This window comes from Gossypium hirsutum, chromosome A02 (genome assembly GCF_007990345.1).
Source record: "Gossypium hirsutum isolate 1008001.06 chromosome A02, Gossypium_hirsutum_v2.1, whole genome shotgun sequence".
Classification (NCBI taxonomy): domain Eukaryota; kingdom Viridiplantae; phylum Streptophyta; class Magnoliopsida; order Malvales; family Malvaceae; genus Gossypium; species Gossypium hirsutum.
Window position 1 is genome coordinate 8,968,157 of NC_053425.1, and position 12,734 is coordinate 8,980,890.

Sequence of the window (12,734 nt, forward strand, 5' to 3'; positions counted from 1 at the left end):
TAGAAACTTTATACTATCTATTTCTAACATAATTTCATGATGATTTTTACATTTATTCAATTTGGTCCCTAATGTAACAAAGTTAACAATAAGTTAAATTAAGTGTAAAATCTAGTCATTTTCATATTCTAAGCTTAAAACCTATCAATTATAAGCCTAATTATTCATGAAATCAACAATGATAACTTCCTAAAAGTTTAACCGTTTTACAAATTGGTACATAGGCTACCTAAATTAAGCTCTCATGACCTCAAATCTATAAAAATTACAAGAAAATGACTTGAAATCACTTACCAATTAATGGTCGAATGTAAAAGCTTCAAAATGGTTTTCTTCCTTAGGTTTTTCTAGGTTTGTATGGTTAGGAGAAATGGAAAAGATGAATAAATTCCACTATCATTTGTATTATATTACTTAAGTAACCATTCATTACTTAATTATTTTATTCATTACTTAATTATTTTAATCATACTTTCATTAACATAACTTATCATTTAACCACATATAATGGATTATACCATCATCATCCACTAACTCCTCCTTAGAAATAGAGTTATTATCATTTTGGACCTTTATCTAATTGTTATTTTAATCCTCAAACCTGGTGTCAATTAAAAATCTATAGTTATTAGACTTTTTCAAATTAGTTCCTGAGCCTTAATTAACTATTAATTCGGTAAAATTATTGTATCAATCAGTTATATATTTTATATTATCTCTAAAATATTCATATTTAATATTTATGGACTTGGTTTACAAAAATTGGGTTCTAAAACTACATTTTTCGATATCACTAAAAATCGAGTTGTTACAATTAAAGGTTATGCCAATTGAGCTGAAGTTGTCACACCATAGAGTAGAAATGCCAGGTAATTGAACTCCAACTTCACGTGATAGAGGCATAAACCAAACCAGTTAGAAGTGGAAACTACAAGTGCCACGAGTCAAGACTTTAGCTCCGATCTTGTGTGGCGTTAGGCTCAGTTCCTATCACAACAAGCCTAAATTAGTCTTTGATCTTTCCTTGGAGAGGCTAAGTGAAGAAAAGTACAAGAGCATATAAGAAAGATTGAGAGAGACTTTAAGAGAATTTGGAAATATATTACCCAAAAGCTAATTTGTATACAAATGAGAGAGGGTGGCCTCCACTTATAGAGGGAAACCCTTTTTTATCCAATAGTTACAATTAATCTTAATGGACGACATATTATTAAATGATATCCAATAGTTACAAGGCAAGCCCTTTGTCTTATCCAATAGTTACAATTAATCTAATGGATAGCATATTATTAAATGCTAAGGATAAATAGTTAAGAGAGATTTCGAAATCTTAATAATGAGGTGTATTAAAGAAACAATGTCATTATATTTTAGGAGAATTATTTCTTAAAGACTCAATTAAAATACTTTAAAATATGATAGCTAATTTAAAATACGAAAACATCGAATTGATGTAGCCTTAAAAGATACTGTCCAAATAGGGCAAATAGAAAAGGTAAAAGGAGTGGGAGGAGTGTTTTAGGGAAGGTTCCGTTGGTAGGTATCAGCTTCTGCAAGACGAAGAGACGGGAAATGGGATAAGGATTCCATTGGAAAGTGATTTGCTCATCTATTTATTACTTTAATAATAATAAATTGTTACATCGATCTTTTATCTTTCTTTGTGGAAGAATAAATAAATAACCTATCGTAGATTAAATTAGATGCGTTTCTTTCTTAATAATAATCAACGAATAATATTAGAAGTTTCAATCAAATAAATAAAAGCAACAAAAGTGCTTTTTTAAAGGCATGTGGGTTGAGCTGAGCCTAATTTTTTCTTCCCCTACCAACTTTAATTTTCCTGCCAAAGGTGAAATTCTCTTCCCCTTTTTCTCCCATACATTCACACAAACATACATACAAGCAATTATGGAAAATATAGAAATTGAAGGAAAGTTTCAGGATACCTTAGTTGAAGTTGGTTTATATTATAGAGCAACAAGAAATTTCAAAATATATTTTAAAAATATTACAAATTCATGATGCAGTTATATATATGTTTAAATCCAAAAGAATTAAGTCAAGTTCATCTAATAACATGATACTGCATGCCACAACATTAACCACCAAGTAGATGAATGGCTAAGTCTTAAAGGGACCCTCCGATACCATATACCAAAACATCTCTATTATTGGTGATAATTCTAAAACAGAAACTCCAAACGGCAGCAGCATGTAGTGCTAGTGTCAGCTGGTTTGATTAAGATTTTTCACCATTCCAAACCTCATCTTAAAAACATTAGCCGCACCATCACTATAGGAAACAGGCGCCAACATAAATAAGTTGGGGTCAGCTAAAATGCCAAGCTGCAAAAACAGAACTTATGGCTCAGTCACTGATTCATGCACTTCTCCTGCACCCTCCTCTCCTTGAGGTAGCTCAGAAATTCCAACTGTTTGTAACGGTTCTATAGAATTATTTTCAGGCACTGAATTGCCTTGTGCACCAGGTGAATCAAATGCCTGCTTTGCAACATCCTTCTGCTCGAAGTTCTGTTCGTTGGAAGGAGGAGGAGAATCAAATGCTCGCTTCGCAACATCCTTCTGTTGCAAGTTATGTTCGTTGGAACCAGGAGGAGAATCAAATGCCCGCTTTGCAACATCCTTCCGCTCATAGCTGTGACTACGGCTTCGACTGCGGCGGCCACGGCTATGGCTTCGGCTCCGCCCTCGACCAGGACTACGGCTGTAGCTGCGGCTACGACCACGTGACCAGCTCCTGCTTCTGCTTCTGCTTCGACTCCTACTCCTACTCCTACTCCTACTCCTACTACTCCTACTCCAACTCCGACTCCCACTGCGGCTACGGCTACGGCTACGGCGCCAAGTTCGAACCATGTCAGGACTTCGGCTATAGCTTCTGCCTCTACTTCTATCACCAATGCCTCTTCTGTTATCAAATCGTCCCCGTCCTCTTCCACGACCACGTCCTCGCCCGTCAAAACTATTATATTGATCATGCAAGCTTCTCTCATTCCTGCCCCAACCAACATGACCACCAGCAGGGCCACCAAATCCACGTCCTCCTCGGTTTCCACGTCCAGAAAATGGGTCACCTCTCCCTCCAGGACCACTGAAGCCACTATCCCTCATACCACCACGACCGCCAAAACCATCTCTCATGCCACCACGTCCACCAAAGCCCCCATCCCTCATTCCACCACGGCCACCAAAGCCTCCATCCCTCATTCCACCACGGCCTCCAGAATCCCAGCGCCCACCACTGCCACTAGGAGAATTAAATCTATTCATTCCACCTCGATCCTTCCCAAAACCAGGCCCACCACGAGAAGCTATCTCTCGCACCTCAGGAGGCACATGCTGGTTAGCTCTCTCCAGAACTTGAATCAAGTCAGGGGCATACTTCCAGTCCTGCTCAGAGAAAAAGGTGAAGGACACCCCAGTTGCACCAGCTCTTCCAGTCCTTCCAATTCGGTGAACATAGTCCTCAATGCCAGTAGGGAAATCAAAATTGATAACCACCCTGTAGCAAGGAAATATTAAGAACAAAATATTTTCATTTACTGAAAAAAAAAGTCGCAACTACAGAAATGAAGAGCAAACTAACCTTATATCTTTGATGTCAAGCCCACGAGCAGCAACATCAGTGGCAACCAATATCGGGGATTTCCCAGTTCGGAACTGACTCAACACCCAGTCCCTTTCATTTTGAGATTTATCTCCATGGAAAGCAACAGCTCCAAAGTTGCGTCCAAGACTACGAGCAAGCTGGTCACACAACCTCTTAGTGGAGCAAAAAATAATAACCTTTGAACCGCGCTCTTGAGCTTGGAGAATCTGCTCCAGGCGCCTCTCCTTCTCCATCTGGGGAACAACCTCAACATACTGCCAAATCATGAAAAAGTTCGTAAGCTAATGGGGAAGGCATTTATCTAAAAAAGCAATGGAATATTGAACTTCTGGAAATACACATCCAGGAATAACTGAAAAAGGTGTCATGGTTTCCAAGGATCTCAGATCAAGAATTTTTTAAGACTTCTAATAAGAATTGACAGAATAATTAGTTAGCACATATCTCAAAAGGAAAAATCAGGATGCAAATCTTAAATCAAAATGAAAGAGCGTTTCACATGGCAATTTCCAGCATACACCATTCAATATTTTGATGGTTACCCATCAACCGAATTCCAATAAAACCAGCTAGGCCTTAGAGAATACCTGGGTGATAGACTTATTGGCAGCAAGCTCATCAACACTGCCAATGTTCACCTGGACAGGATTGACAAGGAGGTCACCTGCTATTTTTCTAACCTCCTTGGGCCATGTTGCAGTGTACATCAGAGTTTGTCTGCGAGGAGGTATCTCATTAACAATCTTGCGAATCTGGGGCTCAAAACCCATGTCAAGCATTCGATCTGCTTCATCAAGAACAAGGAGTGACACCTGTCCAAACTCAATTTTCTTCATTTCAAGGATGTCATTTAGCCGACCAGGAGTTGCCACTACTATATCAGCTCCTCGATCTAACTCTTTCAATTGATTAGCCTTTGGAGCCCCACCATACAAACACTGAAGAAATTTGAGAGAACCGGAAAACCAAATTCAGTTGACAGGAAAAAATTAGCTCAGTTTTGTCTGCATGTTTTTATGAGCAAGATTTTACTATAATCTTTTCTTTAAAAAATAAATGAGCAGTCAAGCCCCACCGTGCAAGAGACTCTTGAAGATCGGCCAAATTTTATGGCTTCTTCCTGTATTTGTGTAGCAAGCTCGCGAGTTGGAGCCAAAACCAACACTGTTGGGCCATTCAGAGGGTTGTTACGCCGTTGCCTCAAAAGCATGAAAGCGGGAATCAAGTAGCCCAATGTTTTACCAGAACCAGTTTTAGCAATAGCCACAATGTCCCGACTTTGTAGTGCAATAGGCCATGTTTGTGCTTGTATTGGAGTGGGAGAGGAAAAACCAGCAGAATGAATCTGAAAGGAAGTATAAATCATAAATAGTGAGTATTAACAGAATTTGCAATGGATATTATATGTTCTTAGGGAAAAAAAGCAAAAACACACATTTCCGTTATCATGCAGTTTAACTCAAAATCCATAAGTATATGTTGCTTACTGAAGCAACTTGAGGCAACAAAAGAGGGCAATATAGAATTAAGAGGCGGAGCCATTAAGCAAGGTCCCAGTCACATCCAAGTGTGATTTGGATTAAGGGCCAACCACCCTTCTAGAAGATGCACAAGAAAGGCTCCAACTATCCATTTTGCATCCTCCAAAAATGAGAATTTTGTTGCATTTGTAAGTGTACCAATTGCAGTGCAGCGTACGACATTTGCTCCTCCTCCGGAGCAGATATCGCACCTGCGACAAGCGAAAAGAATAAGTTTAAATTAAATTTAAAAAAGAAAAGCAATAAAAAGCACAAATGGTACAAGCAGCATACATATTTCATTTCCATACCAAGGCTTAGGGATCATAACATCTGTAGAACTTACCTCTCTCAGTATCTCTGGAGGGAAACCAGTATCTTCAAATCTTATGAATGGTGCTGGAACGTTGTCTCCCTATGCAATTTAATAAACAATCAAAGTCATGAATAATCTTAAATTGGCAAAATGAATCATTTCCTCACCATTAAAACAAAGACAACTCTTCAAATATTGTAATGGAAGAACAATTAAGTGAGAATTAAAAAGAACAAGGCACAAAGCAATAGATTTTCAAAAAATGATATTTGTTAAACACCCTTCCCCTTATGAATGGTGCTGGAATGTTGTCTCCCTATGCAATTTAATAAACAATCAAAGTCATGAATAATCTTAAATTGGCAAAATGAATCATTTCTTCACCATTAAAACAAAGAAAACTCTTCAAATATTGTAATGGAAGAACACTTAAGTGAGAATTAAAAAGAACAAGGCGCAAAGCAATAGATTTTCAAAAATTGATATTTATCCAACCCCCTTCCTCTTCAGCAGTTTCCCAAAATTAAGCTATAGCTCTTACAAAGAAATTAGCCTCAAAATTTTAATATCTTAGGTATTGGTAATTTATTCTATACTAGTCACACATTTTCACAATTCACTAATCACACATAAGTTAACAAGAACAGATGTAATACAGACCGTTGCTGTGACTTCATGTTGCTTACGATATGCATCAGCTGGAGACAGATGATTAGCATCTGCAGATGCAACAAATGAAGGCCTCATCAAGGCATTAATGGGATAAGGGGGACCAGCATGACCATAGATGTTATGCACCGCATGACCTCCAATAGCATTAAATCCCCCACCATGACCAGGCACATTTTGATGTGGCAGACCACTCATCCTTGTCTCCTGACAGCAGAAGCAATATTATGAGGAAATTGCATTATTATGAGGAAATTGCATTAACATATGAATTATGAAATGGTATCTATTATCATTTTAGTAGTATGAAGAAAAGAAAAACACCTTCTCATACAATAAATGAATACAAATACTTAATTTCCCAACAAATCATTTTAAAAACTGGAAGAAAAGAACAGGTTATACAATGAATGCTCTATCTTGCACTAGGTGCAAATGAGTTGCATTTATGAACTAATATAAGAAATAAGAAAGAAATCAAGATCTACAGATCTCTATGTCCGATTTGCCACAGACACCAAAATGACTACCCATCATTTCCAAACAACTCTCCATGAAATGATGAAAATTTTACATGGCAGAGTAGGTATATTTCACATGGATCCTAAATTCAGCTGACATGTGAAAAGGACAGTTAATTCCATGCTTTTGATTTCCAGAAATAAAATGATACTGCATTTATACAGGTATCTGAAAAATAAGTAACAGTCGGCATTTGCGCAAACCAACAGAGGAGAGGTTTTCAAAATTAGCACCAATATAACCACATTATAATGCCAACATATAAATGAATAACCTGAAAATGAAACATTAGTTGATATCTCACCATGGGTATGGCAGAAAGTGAGGGCTGCTGTGGACCCATCATTTGCCCATCTTTGCTACCACTAAAGTAGTAATCATTTCCAGATCTGCCATGTAGTTTATCTTCATAACCAGTATTTAAACCAGGAGGAGGCATATTAGACTGCATAACGGATGGGCCCATCTGATTCTGAAACCTATGACCCTGCTGCCGCTGAACCAAATCTGTTCCAGTTTGCTGTGAATGAGCCATAGAGGTTGGCTGTTGCATATTGACAGAGGAGCCTGTAAACTGCTGTTGTTGACCTGAATATAAACCTGCCGGTGGAGTCTGAACTGAATTAGTTCCAGCAGAGTGGTTCTGAGAAGATGTGCCCATCTGTTGAAATTGAGCGGGAGAAAACCCAGTTTGGCTCCCTAGCTGAAAATCAACATCCTCCTTTTTCGGAACTGCCGCTTTATAATCTTCTCGATTTGGATACTGCTGACCCTGGTGTTGTGCACCATGAGGAGCGAGCTGCTGAGAACTTTGTTGGCCCTGTGGAAGCACACTTTGTTGATATGCCATATACTGCAAATGCTGATGTGCATATTGATGTCCTTGTGGTTGTGCCATTTGTGAGTTTTGATGCTGCATTGTCTGCTGCCCAATTTGAGACACCATTTGCTGATTTGGGTGTTGCATTGCCTGTGGCCCATGTTGCTGCGGGATAAACTGCCCCTGATGTCCCATTTTTGGACCTGATTGTTGTGCACCCTGCTGATCCGTAACCTGTGCTACCATTGAACCCTGTTGCTGCCCAACTATTTGTCCTTGCTGTTGAGCTAATTGGCTCATTTGCTGCCCCAGCTGTTTTGCACCCTGGACAACTTGCACCTGGCCCATCTGTGCCACCGCACCATTAGGTTGTGCAGAGTGGGCAACTGAGGTTGGAGTTAGCTTAGGTGTGGAAACTGCAGGAGGAGGGCCCGGTGGCAGGGGTGGAGGCAAAATGGTCGGCCTTTCATACTGCGTGACATTGGTCTCAGGATTCCAGTAATACAGGAGGCCAGTTGTTCCATCGATCAGCCCCTTCCAAGGTTTCGGAAGAGTAGGATCTTCCGGTGCATACCGTGGGCCAAGATTGGCTGCTGCTGCTTCTGCAGTCGTCATTTGTCCAATATATATCTAAAACCACATAAAGTCCTTAGATTCAGAACAAGGGTGGAAAAACCCATACTGTAGATAGTCTAATGCAATATATTTTTTAATGTGAATCCACTCAACCGAAACAAATACGAAACACACCCACAAAAACATGTAAAGTTTCCCTCCAAAATCAGCAAATTTCTAATCAAATTACAGAAATTAAGACAATATCACATAAGTCATCAGAAAAAACCCTAAAAGTAGCAATACTTATCTGTTATATGTAATCTGAAATATATATAAGAAATCATATCATATGACAGAAATTTTACAATCAGTAGCAATTCAGACTACTAGTCATATATCAATTAATAAGACCCTAAAACAAGAATTACATAAAAAAAGAAACAAGATAATATGACATCCAATACACCAAATGGCATTGGTAATATAATTAAACATACAAGAGAAAATGAAAATGGACAAGCCTATTATTGAACAACAAATCTCAAGTAAAACCTTTTTTTCCCTTCCCATACTTACATGGGAGGGGAGAAACCAACAGAATAGCAATTCCTTAATTAAAAGAGTCAATCAAAAGAGATGATAAGATCATCCAAAAAGGGAATCCTATAAGCAAAACACATGGTCAAGAAAGAGGCTTCTATCTTTGTTGCTCAAAACCAAAACCCCCCATGAAATAAACAAAAAGGAACAAGAAAACAGTAGAGAAAAACAAATGAAAAGGTGAGCAATGGCATACGCCAAACTGAAGCAGATTCCATTTAGCTATTAAGATTTGGAACTAAAGAGGGAACAACAAAAGGAGGGAAACGCGTCATAAGTCAGCAACTACTAAAAATCCCCCAAAACAGCAATTGATATTCTCAAACTAGTTGAAGAAATCCCAACACTTCAAGAATCAAATACCCTTCCAAATACACGCATTCATATAATAAGCTCAACCAGAACAGCACAAAACCAAGTTACAAATCAATCTTTGAGGAATAATTTCAAGTTTTCAGGTCTCCAGTTATAGTAAAAAAGGGGCAAAATTCAATCAAATGAAATCAAGTTCGAAGATAATAAAAAAAAGTAAAAAGGGACACTTTAAGAAGAGAGAATTTTACCGGGAAAATAAAAGAATCAAGCCTTGGTTCACCTGGAAAGTCGCTCCAAAAAAAATTCCTGCAATTTATAGAGACAGAAATAGGTTTCCTGCGACATTACCTTCGACTAGAAACCCTAACCCCATAAATAATAATAATAAATATAATAAAAAAAGGGGAAGTAATAGGAGAGTTGAAAAGAGCGGTTTTAATGGTGTGGGATAAAACAGAAAACCAGAGAGAAATAGATTGACGATAATGGTCACAAGTGGTTTCGATAATAAAATAGGGAAGAGGAAGTCGAGGCTGGTTTGGCGGCGGGGGATGTGTTAAGCGAGATGAGAGTGGGTCGGAAACTTTTAAAGGGAACTAGAATGAAGCCCCGCATTCGCTGGGGTTTAGGAAATTCTAAATTAGATATTTATTTTATGGGTAAACTACTTAAAATGGTCACTAAACTTTCTGTGTGTTTCTTTTTTAGCCATCAGAGTTATAAAAATTTTCAATTTAATCACTAAATTATCCGAATTAATTTTTCTCGACAATAGTGTCCTTAATAATGGTATTATGGCACAATAAACGAAATTCCTCCATTTTGTTCTAATTCCTTGATAGATAGTTGACCAAGTCAACTCAACATCATAAAGAAATTAGAAGGAAAAAGAAAAAAAACGAAAGATAAAAGAGGACCCATACCCATTTTGGGTTTTGTAGGGTCAAGTCCTCCAGTGCCATCCTTGATGATCTGAACGGTCGAACAAATGAGAGAGGCATGGAGAGTAATATACCTCAGGTTGACAGTCATCTAAGGGCATACGACAATTTATTAAAGGTTTTTATTTTGAGCCAACATCTATGTTTTTGGCCATCGTAGTTCTTGTTTTTAGAAAACTAATTGTGTAATTTAAATAAGGATAAAGAAAGGAGTCTTTTGGCTGCGAGTTTGGTCAAAGACCGCGTCGAACAGCGATAGCGTAAAGCGACAACAACTAGGGTTACTAGAAAGAAAGGAGAAGAAGAAAATGAAAAATGAAAAAATGAATAAAGAAGTAAATAAACATGGGGAATATAAACAAAAAAAAAAGAGAAAAACAGAAAGATAATAATGTGGTGGAGCCTATTACCTTAAATACTTTTTGAAATTCCATGTAATCCAGTGTTTATACTTTAACGGTTCAATGATTAAAAAATGCATTTGGATAGTTTAGTAATTCAGTGTTTATACTTTAACGGTTCAATGATTAAAAAATACATTTGGATAGTTTAGTAATTAATTTAAAATTTTCATAGTTTGATGACCAAAACAGAAACAAGTAAACTATCTTGATTACCATTAAGATAGTTTACCCTTAATATTAATACTAAGTTGTTGTAATTATTTTTTATTAATTATAAGAATTAAATTTAAGGAAATATATATATATATTCATTCGAATATTACATTAGGTGATAATTAATGAGTCGCTTTAAGTCATAATTATACAAAGGCAAGTCAAAGGAGCGAAACCATAATAAGTCCTTATGCATTGCGGAATGTTTTAGGTCAGTTTAGTATTACTTCTCAAAAGCACTTTTGGGACAAAAAGCACTTTTGAGATAAAAGAATTGATAAACAAAATGCTTTTGAGCTTTTCAAAAGTGCTTTTGGGATAAAAAATTACTTTTCAAAAGCACTTTTTGGCCAAGAGTGGAAGTAGAAAATTTTAACTTTCCTCAAAAGTGTTTTTTGGCCCAAAAATGCTTTTGAGAAGCAATGCTAAACTGGCCCTTAGTATCCTTTACACTGTGTTGGATTATTGCAATGGTTGGCAATAGTGATAAAAAGGTCTTACACTTGTTAATAGTTGAAACAATCTTGAATTTGATAATGGTAGATTTAGTGAATGAGTGATGGAGAGAAATCTTTGGTATTTGCTTTTGTTTTGTTTATATAAGGTTTGGCGTTCTTATGTTGGCTTATTATTATAGATGCTAAAACAACTCACTATTGTTGGTAATTTAAAGTTATATGATTATCATACTTTCCAAAAGCAGGATATGTTTTTAGAGGAACTAAGTAATGAAAAGGATTACTCAGATACCTTCATTTTCTACAATTATGCAATTTCCCTAGTAGAATAAGAAAAATGGCATAATAGATATATAACAGGCTTATGTAAATCACCTTCCATACACAACTCTCTTGGCATTTTTAAGATATGTTATACTACCTCCATAGGTAGCTACACATGTCACCCTTGTGCGAACCTCATACCAGGTTGACCTCTAACATAAAGCGAACCCCATACTTGACGAACCTTCACTGCTGACTACTTTAATTAGGAGCGCATAGAAACTCACAACCATTGATTAGTAATTCGCCTTAAGATGTTACATCATCGATCTATAATATCACATCATCACCTTGCAAGAAGACAAAATATGACCTTGTCACTAGTGAGTGTTGGACCTAGTGCCCTGAGTGTAGTATATTCGTTTGTAAACTTGTAATTTTTTTTGAACAAATCGGTTAATAAAACAAATTCATTAATTACAATTAATATACTTTGTATTATTATCCTCAAATGGTTTTTGCATGCAGAGCAAGATGGAGGCAAATGTTGCTCATTGGTTGTAAATATTTAACTAATACTAAGCAGTATTACGTGGTTGGATCGTAATACGAAAAAATAACTTGTATTAATAGACGAACCTAAACATGTCCTTAACAAAATGGAGGCAAATATTGCTCATCGATTTAACTAATACTAAGGGGTGGTTGATCGTAATTCGAATAAACAACTTGTATTAGTAGAAGAATCTAAACATGTCTTTAGTCTAATTGAAAATGAGCAAACTGATTAAAAGACTAATATGTCGTCTATCAAGTCTAATTGGAGAGATGCCTTATCTTAGGCATCAGAGCGGATGACTCCTAGAAAATAGAGACATAAATGTGACTAATTAGACTGACAGTACATCGGACAGAACCCAAGCAAAATAGAACATGAATCTGTTTATGGACTTATATACTTGTAACGTTCATATTGTGGCATATCTAAATCCTAAGTGGATGGCGAATTATGTATGCGTGACTCATACACTTTGATGCAAGTAAAAGCCTGAGCTCAGATAGATAAGGAACCGAAATGGTGCATTGGGTGTACGACTTTTGTAGTACGAAGCGTCATTCACAACAGTAAAACACATAGCCCGAGACATGAGTAAATGATATCCCCTCATTGGTATTACGTGATTGATGAAAAATAAATGTGTCCACGAGTCATTCGTCTTTGTGATAAATGAGTTGATCGCTATAGTGATTAACATTTCATGAATGAAGATGTAATTGTTACCATGAGATAAAATAGGATCATATTGGGAGAGTGAATATTATCCCAAAGAGATCAAGGATATCCTATGAGGGTAACACACTTATGACAAGGTCATTGGACGAGTACTGAGTGGATGCTTTCGTAATGGTATGTCATTGGGGAGAGCTCGGTCACGATACTATGTGGAGTATTTTTGTAACAGCCTGATTTTAGCTAAATTGGAATAGTGGTTTTAAAAC

At 36.9% G+C, this 12,734-nt stretch overlaps 1 protein-coding gene across 1 annotated transcript; it reads right to left on the minus strand.

The window, feature by feature from the left end:
* Positions 1–1,950: 1,950 nt before the first annotated feature.
* Positions 1,951–9,569, minus strand: LOC107951608 (DEAD-box ATP-dependent RNA helicase 46). The gene is made up of 8 exons (XM_016886707.2): positions 9,203–9,569; positions 6,966–8,111; positions 6,131–6,346; positions 5,501–5,569; positions 4,710–4,979; positions 4,222–4,572; positions 3,611–3,888; positions 1,951–3,526 (listed from the first exon to the last, which is right to left on the minus strand). The coding sequence occupies exons 2-8, from the start codon at positions 8,094–8,096 to the stop codon at positions 2,365–2,367; spliced, it is 3,477 nt and encodes a 1,158-aa protein (XP_016742196.1). The 5' UTR covers positions 8,097–8,111; positions 9,203–9,569; the 3' UTR covers positions 1,951–2,364.
* Positions 9,570–12,734: the final 3,165 nt, after the last annotated feature.

Bases quoted from the DNA above. Each gene is read 5' to 3' on its own strand.
- LOC107951608 (XM_016886707.2), bottom strand. From the start codon at position 8,096: ATGACGACTGCAGAAGCAGCAGCAGCCAATCTTGGCCCACGGTATGCA. The intron at 5,570-6,130 runs GTCTGTATTACA...TAAATTGCATAG, and splicing joins AACATGAAGTCACAGCAACG to GGAGACAACGTTCCAGCACC. The intron at 3,527-3,610 runs GTTAGTTTGCTC...TCCTTGCTACAG, and splicing joins CTTGACATCAAAGATATAAG to GGTGGTTATCAATTTTGATT.